Here is a 15,690-nt window from a genome sequence, read left to right as displayed (position 1 = left end):
AATAATATCGAGATATATATTATATTAAATTTTAAAAATCAATTTATTTTCAATTTATCACCGTTTAATCACCGCCGCACTGATTAATCGTGAGTCGGTGCCTGACCGCCTCCAACCCTATTACCGCTTTTTACAACCTTGGATATATAACACAAAGAAATCATTTCGAACGTTCGTTTAGAATATGAAGTTAAATCTTTCACATTAAGATGAAACTGGAATAACCACATTTGATTGAAAAAATGAATTAAGCAATTGCCCCATTTTTCGCAAGATGGTGAATGAACTATTTTGATTTAGTCGGTTTCATCGACAGTTCGGTAATATACAACAAAAAAGCTCGAATTCTTCGATGTAAAAAAAAAAACAACTATGATTTTGTGTACATGGCTGTTATTTACCTTCGAGGAATTAATGTCCGTTCATCGCTATCATCATAATCGAGAGGCATTTCAGTGATAGTTCTATCATCAATGTTAAGTTCTTCAATTTCAGACGATCGAATCCGAAGATCGATTCCTCTAGAATCCAACATGTCCGATTTTATGAGCTGCATTTCCGATTCTACAATGGCTTCAATTCGAGCACGATGTCGATCTCTCGGATAGGTAAAGTAGAGGAAAGAGTAAATGACGCAGCATAAAGCCATAGGTACGGCTATTGCTGCAAAAAGAGCCTTTGCCAATGATTTGGCGTTCTCTCTGTCTGTAGAGATATCTTCGGAACCTTCCGGAACTGGCTTATATCCGTACACGTATTGAGCCAGTAATCCAACGGTAGGTGGAGCGAATGAGGATAACACGGATTCGAATGACCTGTCCAAAGCGTAGATACTCGTTCGGGATTTCTCCGGGACTATCTCTGCAAATATCGGACTGGTCTAAGACGAATTCATTAAGATATTCAACATAAGTATTGAAAAGGTTAACAAACATAATTTCGTAGTTGGAGAAATTTGGAAACAGGGCCAAATAAAGCCTGGACGTAGTCATCCAAAAATGGGAAAAATAAAAAATTTCATCCCTCAAGTTTGCACCGATTTCACATTTGGTCCCCCATGTTCGTAAAAAACACATTTGGTCCCTCATCTTTCAAAAATTCACCAATTTTAGTCATTTCAGTTAATTTACCTGGTAGTAATAACGGAATCAAGCATGTGTCCAACGCTGTCTAAACTGACGGACTAATGATAAATTGACGGAAATGACCAAAAGTGTTGAATTACTGAAACATGAGGGACCAATGTGTTTCTCGTGAAACATGGGGGACCAAATGTGAAATTAGTGCTAACTCGTGGGATGAAAATTGTAATTTTCCCTCAACAAATGAAGTGCACAGTTTACTATACACTACTAACACATATATTACGATCATAGTAAAAAAATCACTATCCCGAAACTAATGTAACTGAAAAACCAATGAAGGAAAGAAAATCGAGAAAAGGGAAGTAACTGATAAAGTCAAAAGTCTTACTTGTTTGTGGCTGCAGCGTTCCAAGAAATGCAGAAACCCGTAACGAAAAGGACCAAACCATGCAAGAACAAAGCAGACGGATCGTTCGGCACAAAAAGCAAAAGAAGTGCAGAAAGAGGTATAGCCGAACCCGAACTTATCTGCGACAAAATTATACGACCCGAATTCGGAAAACGCTCCGACAAAAAATCACCCATCACACCTCCAAACAAACCGCCAAGAGAGTTTGCAACCACAAAAGTACCTATAAGGACAGCTGTCATCTCGTGAGAGAAACCAATCAGCTCAAGCCACATAGGCGCAAAGGACAAAGCAGACCAAGGAAAAGAACCCGTAACACCCTGAGCTACGATTATCTGAAAAGAAGGGATCTTAATTACGGATTTAGCCTCTCGAAGAAGATCCTTCACGTCGGATTTGAAGGACCTTCTAGAAGAAACTCTGTTGTTACTACTTTCGGTATTTGAAAAGTGGGGGTCGGTGGCGAATAAGCGAACTAGTACACCTACAGCGACACTGATTAGGGCAACGAGATGAAAGGCGATTCTCCAGCCGGAGATTCCCATCAAAGTGAGGGGTGCGATTAGTAAAGATAATAATCCGCCGATAATTGAACCGATGTTGCTAGTGACCTGGAGCCAACCGAAAGCGGTACCGCGTTTGCTGTCTTCGGTCGAGTCTGCTACAAGCGACTGAATTGCAGGCGCAACTATCGCCAGCCCTATCCCATTCAAAGCTCTTGATAAAGCTACCTGGGTAAATAAATTTAAGATTGTTAAATTCTAGACGAGCATTTCGTCGTGACAACATTACGATCTTTTATTATGCATACTGGGATAACAATGTTATGGTGTTCTAGGAATTCTCGACAAGAACATGTGCCTTTATTAATTTCAGTTGATTTAGTTCTCAAAAGTGGACCCCGCATACATTACGAATATTAAGTCATTACCAGTGACGCTGATCAAACCCCCAAACCTACGAAATCGTACAGGATAAGTTCCGTTAATATAAATAAAAAACTTCAGACAAGACTCGACAGTTTCCTGCGCTCACATACTTCTACTCTACAGTGATGTTCAAACAAAATGCTTTCCCTTTCCACTCATCTCTACACCGAACAAAACAGCATAAAGATGACATAAATAAGTCTTATTTGCTCAAATAAACACAACTCTCAATTATATTGAAACGAGGTGCACTAATGTTTAGTTATTTATTTCATAATTTGTAACCTAGCCCGCCGATATTGGAAAATTCATCAAACAAGTTTCAGATTCCGCCTGCAGAAACGAAATCCTCACTTATGCACAGAACTTGGTGCAATGATTCTGCATCCATATATATTGCCAAATGCGTACTCTCATACAGTAGAACCTCGATAAATTAATAACCTCGCTTAAGTAATAATTTCTTCCGGTCCCGACTCGGTGTAAACACATACTAAATTATTAGTTCCACAATTTAATATTTCGCTAAATTAATAGAATTTTGCTAGTCCCGTCCGTCTGTATTAATTTATAGAGGTTCAATTGTAGTACAATTTGTGGTACAAATTTGCAAAATTACGTAGTGTGCAATTTATTTCAAGAAACCGGATAAGACTAAAACACTATGAACTTTATCTCACTCCTTTTCGAGAAACCAAATGAATTCAATTTTCCCAATAGAACCATAAACCCTAGCACAAACAATCAACAACAACACCACCACAAATTAACAATGAAAAGAATAAATTGAGGTACAATTGATTAAATCGAAAAGGTTAATCTGGAAAACCTGTAAGAAGGTGGAGGAGATGGCGACGAGGAAGGTGGCGGCAGACCAAAGGAAAGCACCATAAGCAATGACGTGGGCCCGATTGTGTCGGGCCGACAAGTAAGCGGCTAAAGGGTAGCAAAAAGCCTGCACCATCGACCGAAACAGGGTCAATGATCCAAGCCCGGTGGGCCCCGCGTGCAGTGCTTCGCCCACCTCTTTGTACACCCCTGGTAACAATGATTCGTCGGCTCTTTCCATTATTCCCGCCAGATTTACCAGCACGAGCGTCAATGTTTCTGCTCTCATTCTTATTCTGATTCTCTTATTGCGTTTTTTTTTGGGTTTCTCTCTCTCTCTCTCTCTCTCTCTATCTTCACATGATTGTAAGGAAGTTTGTTTCTTTTTCCGAGGGCACGGCGGTGGACGGCGGAGCGGTTGTGGACGGAGGAGGTGGTGGTGAAGGAAATGGAAATGCGGTGATGTAGTCAACAGTCAAATGAGCGAGTGATGAAATTGAAAGCATGAATTGATCATAGAGCTTCGGCATATTCCAAGAGCACAAAATATAGGGTAAATTACAACCACCCCTTGAGGTATGGTCAAATTACGAAAATTCTCCTCTTTCTTGGATAATTACAATCACTCCATCAACTCCTCTAATTTTGTAGAATCTTCGAGATTATATGGAATATTATCCACATTTGTACCCGTTTTATCCCATTCGAACTCTACATTTTGAAGCAAGATGAACATAATATGTGTTTTTTGGCATGTATTTATCAGATTGTGATGCATCAGAAACTCTATTTTTACACAAAACGAGTATAAACTACAACACATTCCACGAAATCTAGATGATTATGTTGAATTTGACACCATAAGGGTGGAGGTGCAAGAAAAAATCATAGTTGAGGGATAGATGTAATTATCCAAATAAGTGGGATTTTTTTGTAAATTGACCATACCGCAGGGGTTTTTTTGTAATTTACCCAAATAAAAAATGTAAAATGGGTAAATCAGAGCTTTTCCATGGGGATTTCTGCCTCATTCTCACACTTGAAATGGTCTCTGGAAGTGTGATTTCAACTGGCCGGCCTCTCCCAAGGCAATTTCATTATTTTTAGCGGCTATTTGAGATAACTCCTTCTTCAATTTTGTGAGACGGATAAATGCCAATGTTTTGAAAACCGGACCGGACCGGCCGGTCCGACCGGTTTAACCGCGAACCGCCGCCAGGTCCGGTCTGGTTAATAGTGAAAACCCAAAATCGCCAAAAAACCGGGTCAACCACCAAAACCCGGGTTCGACCGGTAAGAACCGGAAAACCCGGAAACCGGTCCAAGAACCGGGTTTTGGCTATATAAAAATTTCATGGCCGGATCTGCATCTATAATGGTCGTGGGTGACTGGACCTTACCGGAAACGGCTGTGGGTGAACGGATCTAATCGGATTTGGGGCATATGTGACTGAAAAAAATAAAGGAGGAGGTGAACATGAAAATAAAGAAAAATATGAAAGAAGAAAAAAGGGTGGATAAAAATCTCTGTTGTGTGGAAAATGAGAGAAGAAAGAACAAATAGAGGGAGAAGAAGGAAGGGAAGAAGAGGAGGGCATATCAGTTTGGACATGAGAGACCTGCGTGAAGAGACCTGCTTGTGGCATACTGAAATTGGAGTTGTTATTTTTCATTAGTATCTATATCTCGTAATCCTTGTTTTTTTAATGTAATAATTATTTCTCATTATCTAATTTGCTATTTACATAATAAATATAAAATGTTAACAAGCGATTCAAGGTTTTAAGGTGGCAAAAAACGTGCTTGTAAAATCGACGGCCCAACCCAATGGCAAATCTATGTAGTTCCGGATGTTCAGATCTCAACATGCCATGAGTTCGAAACCAGGTGATGCTCTGATTCAAATTTAGTTCTCTATTAAGATGAAAAAGGACAACAAAGCCCTTAGTCGTGTGGGGTTTCGCTTCGCGCGACTCATTTTGATTCATTATCCCTTTCAGTTTTTTTTTTTATTTTTATATTTTTTATCATACTATACTACTGGACTGGAATGCAAAATAGGATGGACCAAAACGTGAGATTTTCTTCACAACTCTTTCCTCTTTACAGTTAATAAAATATGTGTAAACCCACAGTAATCTTTAAAGATGAAATCACTTGTAGGAACTGCTGCACACACACACACACACATGTAAGAGGAAATCACAGCACAGGTTCACCATATGATATTGGCAAGCAAGAAATTTACTTTCCACAGTTAAAACCCGGATTAGTTTTTACATCTAATAGTCAAATTCCTTGTATGCTGAAATAAATGTACCACAGAAAACACTGTTTTCACATAATTACTGGTTGATTTTGATGACTGGCTAAGAAAATCTAAACACAGTCTCTATCTTGTTTGACTACTCCGAGCACAGAAGGATTGCATGATTGACGCACATCTGCTCCAATGAAAGAAAGATATGTATAAGAAGCTAGCAATTCTTCAGCTAGCCGTGTCCAGAGTTTGTGCTTTAATATGTTCAAAAGAATATACAAGTAACATATTACAGTATTCATTGTTAAGAAAACAAGTGATGTAAATTTGTGCCCACAAATGCTTACGGATGAAATAGAGATGAAAAAGATTGCAGAAAAGTTGGAAACTCAGTGACGCCTGAGGCTGAGCAGCTCAATATCGAAGATGATTATCCCTAAGGTTGAGCCTTCTCCATTGGCTAGACGTGTTGGATTGAATATTGTAGTGAATAGCCTCTGTCTGTCAAAAAACTGCAAACCAACCAAAGATCAACTAGTTATTATCTCGTCGCCCAATAAATAGACCTAAGATAACTCAGTAATCTCAATTCTCAAATTTCGGCTTAGGTAGTTTTCATGGAACTTAGAAACCTTCAACAAACTTCCTCCTAATTTACATATTTTACAATAACTCCTCACATTATGTACTTACTTCCGATTCCCATGTTTCATTCGAGTTTCTCAAAATTTAAACATTTGCTCTATAGTAGTAGTAGTAGTAGTTTATGTAAAATATGCGGGCATCCGACATTATTTCATTTCTCACATTCGTAGATTAGCAGTAATTGAATTTAACTGCTGGAAATGGTATATGGCATAAAAAATTTAACATCCTCAAGCAAATACAAAGTTACTCAAGAGAAAATTACATACATTAGGTGGGATGGGTTCCTGAGATGTATTTTGATATCCTTCAGATGGAGGGATAACAACTCTGCGAATGCCACCTACTTTCATTGATCTCACAGCTGATTCAATTCCAGATATGACCTAATTTATTACATGTACATATAAGTTTGTATGAATGCAGAATAACAGCCTACCTTCAGAACATAGATACATAAAACTGAAAAAACATGTATATCTTTCTCAGCGTTGCTCAACTTTAGCTGAACGTATTCAGAAACTTGTCATATTTTCTGCTGACGAATATGAAAGAAGGCCTTTTTATCTCATCAAAAAAATTGAATTGATCAGTCCATGTACTAGGTATGAGATCGATAAGGAGATGAAAGCTATAATACATTTCAAGAAAGACATGTATGTATGTATGTATGTATGTTACTAGTCTCTTTCAAGTGTTACAACATAGGAATAATAGCTTCTTCCTTTTGTGTTCAATTCTCTCAAGGTAAATACTGAAGAAAGAAGGACAAATATCAACAAATAAGAGAGAGATGACGCACACTTGACTCCAACTACATAGAAATACATAATCCTTTTTCCCTAATTCAGCCAAAACATGTGAAATTCAACCTCAGGAACTATATTGGTTGGTTGGCATAAATTACATGTTATATGAACATAAAGCAATCAATCAATCAATCAAAAATGGCAGATGAGTAAACATTGAAGAAAATAAAAGACGAGAGAGAATTACTTTTCCTGAACCAAGAACAAACTCAAAAGGAACCAACAGGTTCTCCATTTTCATCTTTATGATCATAAGTGGAATCGAAGCGCCATCCTTGCTTTGCAGCCAATCTTCCATAGTAATGTATTATAACCTTTGTTTACCCACCCCAAAAAGCAACAAACATCAAATTACTTTAATTGCAAAGAACAGATTATTAAAAAACAAGTAACGAGGTAGTTGAATAAACCTTGTCGCCGATTCGAAGCTCCAAGGCTTTGACACCACCAGAATTTGGGAGATCAACAAAATCTGAAACAGCCCAACTGCAAATTGAACTGCTGCTACCAAAATTTGATAATCCGATTCCGGTGATTGCAAAGAGCGACAGAGCTCTTCTACTACTTGCTGCAGAGAAGATTTTAGTGGACGGAAGAGATGGGTGGGTAGGGAAATGCAAATTATATGCGTTGCATTGCAATTGAAGCGCCATAATCATGGAAAAACTAGATAACACAGTCACAGTCTCACATATACGGCCATTTACGGCTATTTCATTTCTAAAAATTCATATTGGGCCTGAGGCAACATTGTTTGTACATGCGGCCTTTAAGTATGGCTTATTTCCAATGTTCTTAAAACCGGACCGGACCGGACCGGCCGAGGTCCGACCGGTTCAAACGGGAACTGGAAGCCAGTCCGGTCCGGTTAAGCATGAAAACTCGGATGCTCCAAAAAACCGGTCGGAAGGCGAAAGACCTGTTAATATATATATATATACTTTGTATATTGATAAATGTAGGTGTAATTTTAGTTTCATGTTATATAGAAGTTGTTATTATTAAATAGCACTTCTTGATTAGTTAAACACGTTTTTACATATTGGATATAAATATCCAATCCCTTCACATTGTAACGGTAACTTTTTCACAATTCTGTTAGACGAATGAAGTCTTCTTCTTCCCCGTATCTTCTTCTCTCTATCTTCTTCTTCTTCCTCCATACTGGTAATCAGTAGGTTTACATGGTATCAGATTAGTAATTTGATTTTTCGCTTCCGCACATTCTTCAATTGATCAGATCGCGATCAATTTCTTCAATTGTTTCTCAATTCGACACTTTACGAGTTCTGATTTCTCATATCCATGGCGGCAAATCGACGAGTTGATGATGTTTCCAGTCCGTTCTATTTACATCCGTCCGATGGTCCTGGGTTAGTTCTCGTTTCGCAGCTACTCTCTGAAGATAACTTTGCCTCTTGGAGTAGAGCGATGCAGATTTCGCTTACGGTGAAGAACAAGTTAGGGTTCATCAATGGTACGATCACTGAACCGAGTCGAGACGAAGCTGTTCTTCACAATGCCTGGGTACGAAATAACAGCATTGTTATTTCGTGGATTTTGAATGCTGTGTCAAAAGATATTCAGGCCAGCATCATGTACTCTGATTCTGCTCACGAGATGTGGAAGGATCTCAATACCAGATTTTCACAAACAAATGGTCCGCGAATTTTCCAATTACGTCGGGAATTGTCTAATCTGACTCAAGATACACAATCCGTTAATGTGTATTTTACGAAATTGAAGGCTATTTGGGATGAATTATCCAATTTTCGACCCTCTTGCACATGTGGAGCTTGCACTTGTGGTGGTGTTCAGAAGCTTAATGAACATTACAATTTAGAACATGTAATGGCTTTTCTCATGGGGTTAAATGAGTCTCTTACTTCCACACGTGGCCAAATTCTTCTCATGGATCCATTGCCGCCTATAAACAAGGTTTTTGCTCTTGTATCTCAAGAAGAGAGGCAGAGGTCTATTCATTCTTCCCATAATGAAGTGCAGAATTCCTTAGCCTTTTCAATTCGTGGTGATCAATCCGTTCAGCGGTCTGTTCACAATCAAGTTTACACATCTGCACCTAAAAGAAAGGAAAGAGGATTTTGCACTCATTGCAACATCTATGGGCATACGATTGATAAATGCTACAAGCTACATGGATATCCCCCTGGTTATAAAGCAAAACCAAGATACTCTTCGTTGCCTCAAAGCAGATTTTCTGTTAATCAGGTTGCTGCCATGGAGTCTCCACTCGATTATGCAACTTCAGGGAGTACTTCTCAACCACCTTTTGTTTCTTCTGACCCTGTTTTGGCTAACATGTCTGCTGCTCAATGTCAGCAATTGATGGCATATTTTTCTAACCAAATGGCTGCCAAGAAACAGGTTTCTACTCAACAATCTCATGGTGATGAGGCTGAAGTTGCACATATTTCTTGTGTGTCAGGTATTTGTTTAGCAGCTTCTCTTCATGAATCTTTTCAGCCTCATTATTGGATCATTGACTCTGGGGCTTCTCGACATATATGTAATGATAAGACTTTATTTTCTTCTCTTCATAAAGTCAATTTTGCTAGAGTTATTTTACCAGATTGTTCTCTGGTTGTTGTTGAGTATATGGGAGATGTGTGCTTATCAGATGATCTGATTTTGAAAAATGTTTTTTATGTTCCTTCTTTTAAGTTCAACTTAATATCTGTCAGTGCTTTGCTTGACAGATTGCCTCACACAGTTATTTTTTATTCTACTTCCTTTCTTATTCAGGACAAGTTCTTGAAGAAGATTGGCAAGGGTAGCAAAATTGATGGTTTATATGTTCTTCAGCCTCACAATGTTTTTACTGATATTTTTTGTAATAAAGTTTCTGCCACTGTTTGGCACAATAGACTTGGGCATATTCCTCAGTTGAAGTTAGATATTCTGTCTACTAAATTTTCTTTAGCCATGGATAAGCCTAAGAACAATTCTTGTTGTTATATTTGTCCTATGGCTAAACAAAAACGTTTGAAATTTCCTATTAGTTCTACTGTTTCTTCTCATATGTTTGATCTTATTCACTGTGATATTTGGGGGCCTTACAGAGTTGAGTCTCACAATGGTTACAAATATTTTGTTACTCTTGTTGATGATTATTCTAGGTTTACTTGGGTTCATTTGCTAAAGTCTAAATCTGATGTTTTGACTGCTATTCCTGCTTTCTTTCATATGGTTAAAACTCAGTTTAACTGTAATATTAAGATGTTTAGGTCTGATAATGCTCATGAGTTACAATTCACTCAGTTTTTCTCTCAGTTAGGTATTCTTCATCAGTTTTCTTGTGTTTACACACCTCAACAGAATGCTGTAGTGGAGAGAAAACACCAGCACATTCTTAATGTTGCAAGATCTTTATTGTTTCAGTCTCATATGCCTATCACCTTTTGGAATGAATGTATTTCTACTGCAGTTTTCTTGATAAATAGAACTCCTGCAGCTAAGCTAAATAATCTCTCCCCTTTTGAATTATTGTATCCTGGTAAGTTGTTTGATTATAATTCTCTCAAGGTTTTTGGGTGTTTGGTTTTTGCTTCTTCATTGCCAGCCCAGAGGTCAAAGTTTTAGCCTAGAGCCAAACCTTGTGTGTTCTTGGGTTATCCAGTTGGCATCAAAGGTTATAAGTTGTATGATTTACAGTCTCATCAATTAATTATTTCTAGGGATGTTGTTTTTCATGAACACATTTTTCCTTTTGGTGATCAAGATATGAATTTTGATAAGTATTCAGCTGCAGATTATTCTGTTCCACCATCTGTTGTCCCTATTTCTACTGAGTCTGATGTTATTACTGATTATCCTTCTAGTTCTGTTCCTCCACAGGTCACTGGTTCAGTTCCAGTACCTCCTCAGACTAGGAAGTCTTCCAGGAACACTAAGGCTCCTGCCTATTTAGCTGATTTTAAGTGCAACTCTATTATTGGTTCCACTTCTCTTTATCCTATTTCTAATCAGGTTGCTTACCATAAGCTGTCTGCAGGTCATTTTGATTATGTCATGAATGTTTCAGCTGATACTGAGCCTTCCACTTATAAACAAGCTGTGAAGAATCCTTTATGGGTTCAAGCCATGGATGCTGAGCTTCAAGCTTTGGAAGATAATCATACTTGGACCATAGAGCCATTGCCAGCACACAAACACACTGTAAGTTGTAAGTGGGTGTATAAGATTAAAAGAAAGCAAGATGGCTCAGTAGACAGATATAAGGCCAGATTAGTTGCTAGAGGCTTCACTCAACAAGAAGGGATAGATTTTATTGATACTTTTTCCCCTGTTGCCAAGTTAGTCACAGTAAAGATTCTTTTGGCTTTAGCTGCTATTCATAATTGGGAGCTTCATCAATTAGATGTTAACAATGCTTTTTTGAATGGTGATCTTAAGGAAGAAGTTTTTATGGATATTCCTCCAGGATATAAGCATTCCTCTACTGCTTTGTCTAATTCTAGATTAGTTTGCAAATTGCACAAGTCCTTGTATGGTTTGAAACAGGCTTCAAGACAATGGAATCAAAAGTTCACTGAGGCAGTAACTTCAATTGGTTTTTCTCAGTCTCCTTCTGATCATTCTTTATTCACTAGAGGTTCATCTTCTCAGTTTATTGCTTTAATTGTCTATGTGGATGATATGATTATTGCAGGGCCTTCTCCAACAGAGATACAACAGGTTAAAAATCAGTTGCACTCCTTTTTCAAGCTTAAGGATTTGGGAAAGCTCAATTTTTTTCTTGGTATTGAGATAGCTAGGAATTCCACTGGCATTGTTCTTTCTCAAAGGCAATATGTTCTCAAATTGTTAGATGATGCTGGTTATTTGGGCTGTAAGCCAGCTTTGCTGCCCATGGATCCCAAGGCTAACCTCAATAATGAAGAAGGGGCTCTCCTTGAGGATGGTTCTGAGTATAGAAGGTTGATTGGTAGGCTGCTTTATCTCACCATTACTAGGCCAGATATTACTTATGCTGTGCATAAGCTCAGCCAATATGTTTCCAAGCCTAGAGTGCCTCATCTTCATGCCATTCATCATATCCTTAGATATCTCAAGTCTTCTCCTGGTAAGGGCATTTTTTACTCTTCCAAATCCTCTCTCACTGTTAAAGCTTTTTCAGATGCAGATTGGGGCTCATGTCCAGATACTAGGAAGTCCACCACAGGGTTTTGTGTTTTCATTGGGGATTCCCTCATTTCTTGGAAGGCAAAGAAACAAGCTACTGTTTCCAAAAGTTCTGCATAAGCTGAGTACAGGGCTCTCTCTATGACTTCCAGTGAGATCATCTGGATTATTCAGATTCTTCAAGACTTCAACATGCCTATTCAGTCTTCTCTCTTGTTCTGTGACAATCTTGCTGCTGTGCATATTGCTTCCAATCCCACATTTCATGAAAGGACCAAGCACATCGAAATTGACTGTCATTTTGTGAGACAAAGAGTTGTGTCTGGACTTCTCAAACTCATGCCAGTTTCCAGTAAAGATCAACTAGCCGATTTGTTCACTAAGGCTCTTCCTTCTCCGGGTTTCAATCATCTTCTAGCCAAGATGGAAGTTAAGGATGTCTACTCTCCATCTTGAGGGGGGGGGGGGGGGGGGGGGTGTTAATATATATATATACTTTGTATATTGATAAATGTAGGTGTAATTTTACTTTCATGTTATATAGAAGTTGTTATTATTAAATAGCACTTCTTGATTAGTTAAAACACGTTTTTACATATTGGATATAAATATCCAATCCCTTCACATTGTAACGGTAACTTTTTCACAATTCTGTTAGACGAATGAAGTCTTCTTCTTCCCCGTATCTTCTTCTCTCTATCTTCTTCTTCTTCCTCCATACTGGTAATCAGTAGGTTTACAAGACCTGGAAAACCGTCGGTACCGGAATATCCCGAACCGGAAAAAACCGGGTTTCGTCACTAACTGAAATTTTAAGACAATTAATTTATAGATCTGACTGAGTTTAAAAAAAAAAATGTATATAGATCTGATTAGCAAGATGATAGAGGAAGAAGAAAAAGAGAAAAGTCAGTCAAGTTTGCCGCTGAAATAGACGAAGGGCTGTTGCTCCGATCTGGATATAAGTTCTACAATGGTGGAAGAAAGAAGAAGACGAGATGGAGGAGGAAAAGAAAAAGAATTTGGCGTGGGGCAGGTGGCTGGGGTGCTTTGGAGTTTGTGATGTTTATGTGTTAAGAAAGAGAGAGAGGAATTAATGATATATGAAAAGAAAAAAAAACAGAATATAGGTATAAATAAAAACTATTTAAATATATTAATAAATTTAGTTAATTAAATTATTTCTTTTTTGTAGATGTTCAATAAATTAATTCAAAATTAGCTTAATATTATTGTATTGAATTTTTATGACGAATAAATTTATTAAATTATATTTTTTAAAAGATAATAATATTATAATTATTCACAAATAATTAAAAATAAAAAATATTCAAAAACCCGGTTGGACCCCGGTTGAACCGGTTCGACCGTGACCCAGTTGACTAGCCGGTTCAATGTCCGGTCCGGTTTTAAAAACATTGATAAATGCACTTTTTAATTCTATTTTTGAGATAACCCCTTCTATACCAAAATAGTTAAATTACCCATTGATGTTCTGCAGGATTGAAATTCACTACAAATTTAGCGACTATCTTTTATATGTCCTTCTATATTATAATTTATGTTTACAAATGGAAGCCAAAGTTTCCATGTGTTAATAAATTAATAATATTATTGTGCCAAAAATACTCTTAAGTCAAATCAAATCAAATCAAAATTCCAAAATATATTTCTATTAAAACAAATTTCCAAATATCCCTCCTCCAAATATTAACTAAAAAATTAAATTAATTTGTACAAAAAAAAACTATTTATTTTACAAACTCATACTCTAAAAACGTCATGGTCGCTGCACCACCTCTAGGGATGGCAATTTGATCCAGCCAAAATTTTCGGGTATTACCCGCCCGAAAAAAAATAGGACGGGTATGGGGATTGAATTTTTTTTTACCAGGTACGAGGACAAGTTTGCCTATACCCGCCCCATAGACCCGCCCGTACCCGTCCCGCATTTATATATATATATATATATATATATATATATATATATATATATATATATATATATATATATATATATATATATATATATATATATATACACACACGTTATATTAAATATAAATAATTAAATAGTAGTAATATATTAAATATTAACTATAAATGGGGATTTTCAGGTTTCGATTATATAATTAAATATTGGTATTATGATTAAATATTGATTTATTTGTTGAAACAAACCTTTAAATTATAAGTAGATTGCATATTTATTTATTAAAAAAAAAAGGAAAAAAATAGACGGGAATTTTTACCCGCCCCGATACCCGTGGGGATATTATGGGGCGGGTATTGAGATTCTTTTTATAGTGTTCGGGGATTTTGATGGGGATGGGATGGGGATTTCCATAGCGGGGTGGGGATGGGGATTGCAAAACCCGACCCATACCCGCCCCATTGCCATCCCTAACCACCCCTGTGACTCCGTGAACTGCGACGCTTATGACTCTGTGAACTGCGAATAGCAAATTGAAAATTAGAATTTGTATTATTGAATTGCAAACGACAAAATACCTATGACTTCGCCAAATGCAAACAACAAACTGAAAAAGAAATTCCAGAATTTGCATTATGGAATTGCAAACAAAAACTACCTATAACTTCACAAAATGCAAACAACAAACTGTAAAAACAATCATCAGAACTTGCATTATTGAATTGCAAGCAATAAACTACCTTTGACTTCGCCGAATGCAAACATCAAACCGAGAAAAAATTCAACATCATTAAAAATATCAATAAAAAAAGTGTTTATGGAACACGTTGCAAACACCAAATCATTAAACAAAGTATTTGTAAAAATGTAACTTAAGACATACCTTATGAATTGTAAACTAGAGGAATCGAATTTCAACATCGAACGCAATTCTTCAAACAACAAACGAAGTTAAATAAACCTGCAAACGAAAATTACTAACAACAAACGATGGGAAGGTTCTACATACGGAAGGCACAATGCGAATTTTTGCTGGAGTTTTGGATTTCTGAATTTGTTTTGGGAGAGGGAAGGGGATATTTGTTGTCCTCTTTAATTATTTCACCAACAAATCATCTCATAATATAAAAAGATCCATTTCCTTCTCACTAATATTTCTTCATAAGAAAATAAATAAAAAAAAACCGGAGAAGCACGAGAGAGAGAGAAGCGTGAGATACAGAGGGAGAGAAAGAGATGAGGGATTAAATATAGGGTGAGAGAAACATGACATTGGAGAGAGAGGGGGAGTGATATATGAGATTTGTTTTCTTATTAATTGAGGGTGTTTACGTCTATATACTAATTTTTTATTTATTTATATATTTTTTTTGGTAAAAGGACCTATGCTTGTATTCATTTAGCAACTAGGATCTCCACCTATATAAGGCTAAAATAAGGGGTGTCTAGTAAATTCCCCCACAAATCTATTGAAATCCACCATGTAATACCAAATTGTAATCCACTATATAATTAACGTAATATGTAATAAAATTAAAATAATTCGCACAAAATCAACGTAGAAAATATCAAATTAACGTAATACACTATTAAATTAACAAAACTACAACTATTACTCTGTTGTATTTTAAAAAAAAAAACACAAATAAA

The 15,690-nt window shown here is 36.9% G+C and overlaps 1 protein-coding gene and 1 pseudogene across 2 annotated transcripts; both read right to left on the bottom strand.

The window, feature by feature from the left end:
* Positions 1-263: 263 nt before the first annotated feature.
* LOC105976195 (uncharacterized) lies at positions 264-4,756 on the bottom strand. Its single transcript, XM_013001482.2, has 3 exons — positions 3,253-4,756; positions 1,474-2,225; positions 264-875 (listed from the first exon to the last, which is right to left on the bottom strand). Exons 1-3 carry the CDS (start codon positions 3,538-3,540, stop codon positions 398-400), a joined length of 1,518 nt encoding a protein of 505 aa, XP_012856936.1. The 5' UTR covers positions 3,541-4,756; the 3' UTR covers positions 264-397.
* Positions 4,757-5,717: 961 nt separating this feature from the next.
* LOC105976148 (peptidyl-prolyl cis-trans isomerase FKBP17-1, chloroplastic-like) lies at positions 5,718-7,746 on the bottom strand (annotated as a pseudogene). Its single transcript, XR_016030264.1, has 4 exons — positions 7,376-7,746; positions 7,153-7,279; positions 6,426-6,542; positions 5,718-6,023 (listed from the first exon to the last, which is right to left on the bottom strand). The product of XR_016030264.1 is annotated as a peptidyl-prolyl cis-trans isomerase FKBP17-1, chloroplastic-like (transcript).
* Between the last annotated feature and the right edge of the window lie 7,944 nt (positions 7,747-15,690).

Source organism: Erythranthe guttata, chromosome 3, assembly GCF_056151865.1.
Source record: "Erythranthe guttata isolate IM_541 chromosome 3, IM_541, whole genome shotgun sequence".
Taxonomy (NCBI): Eukaryota; Viridiplantae; Streptophyta; class Magnoliopsida; order Lamiales; family Phrymaceae; genus Erythranthe; species Erythranthe guttata.
This window is presented reverse-complemented; position numbering and strand designations above follow the sequence as displayed.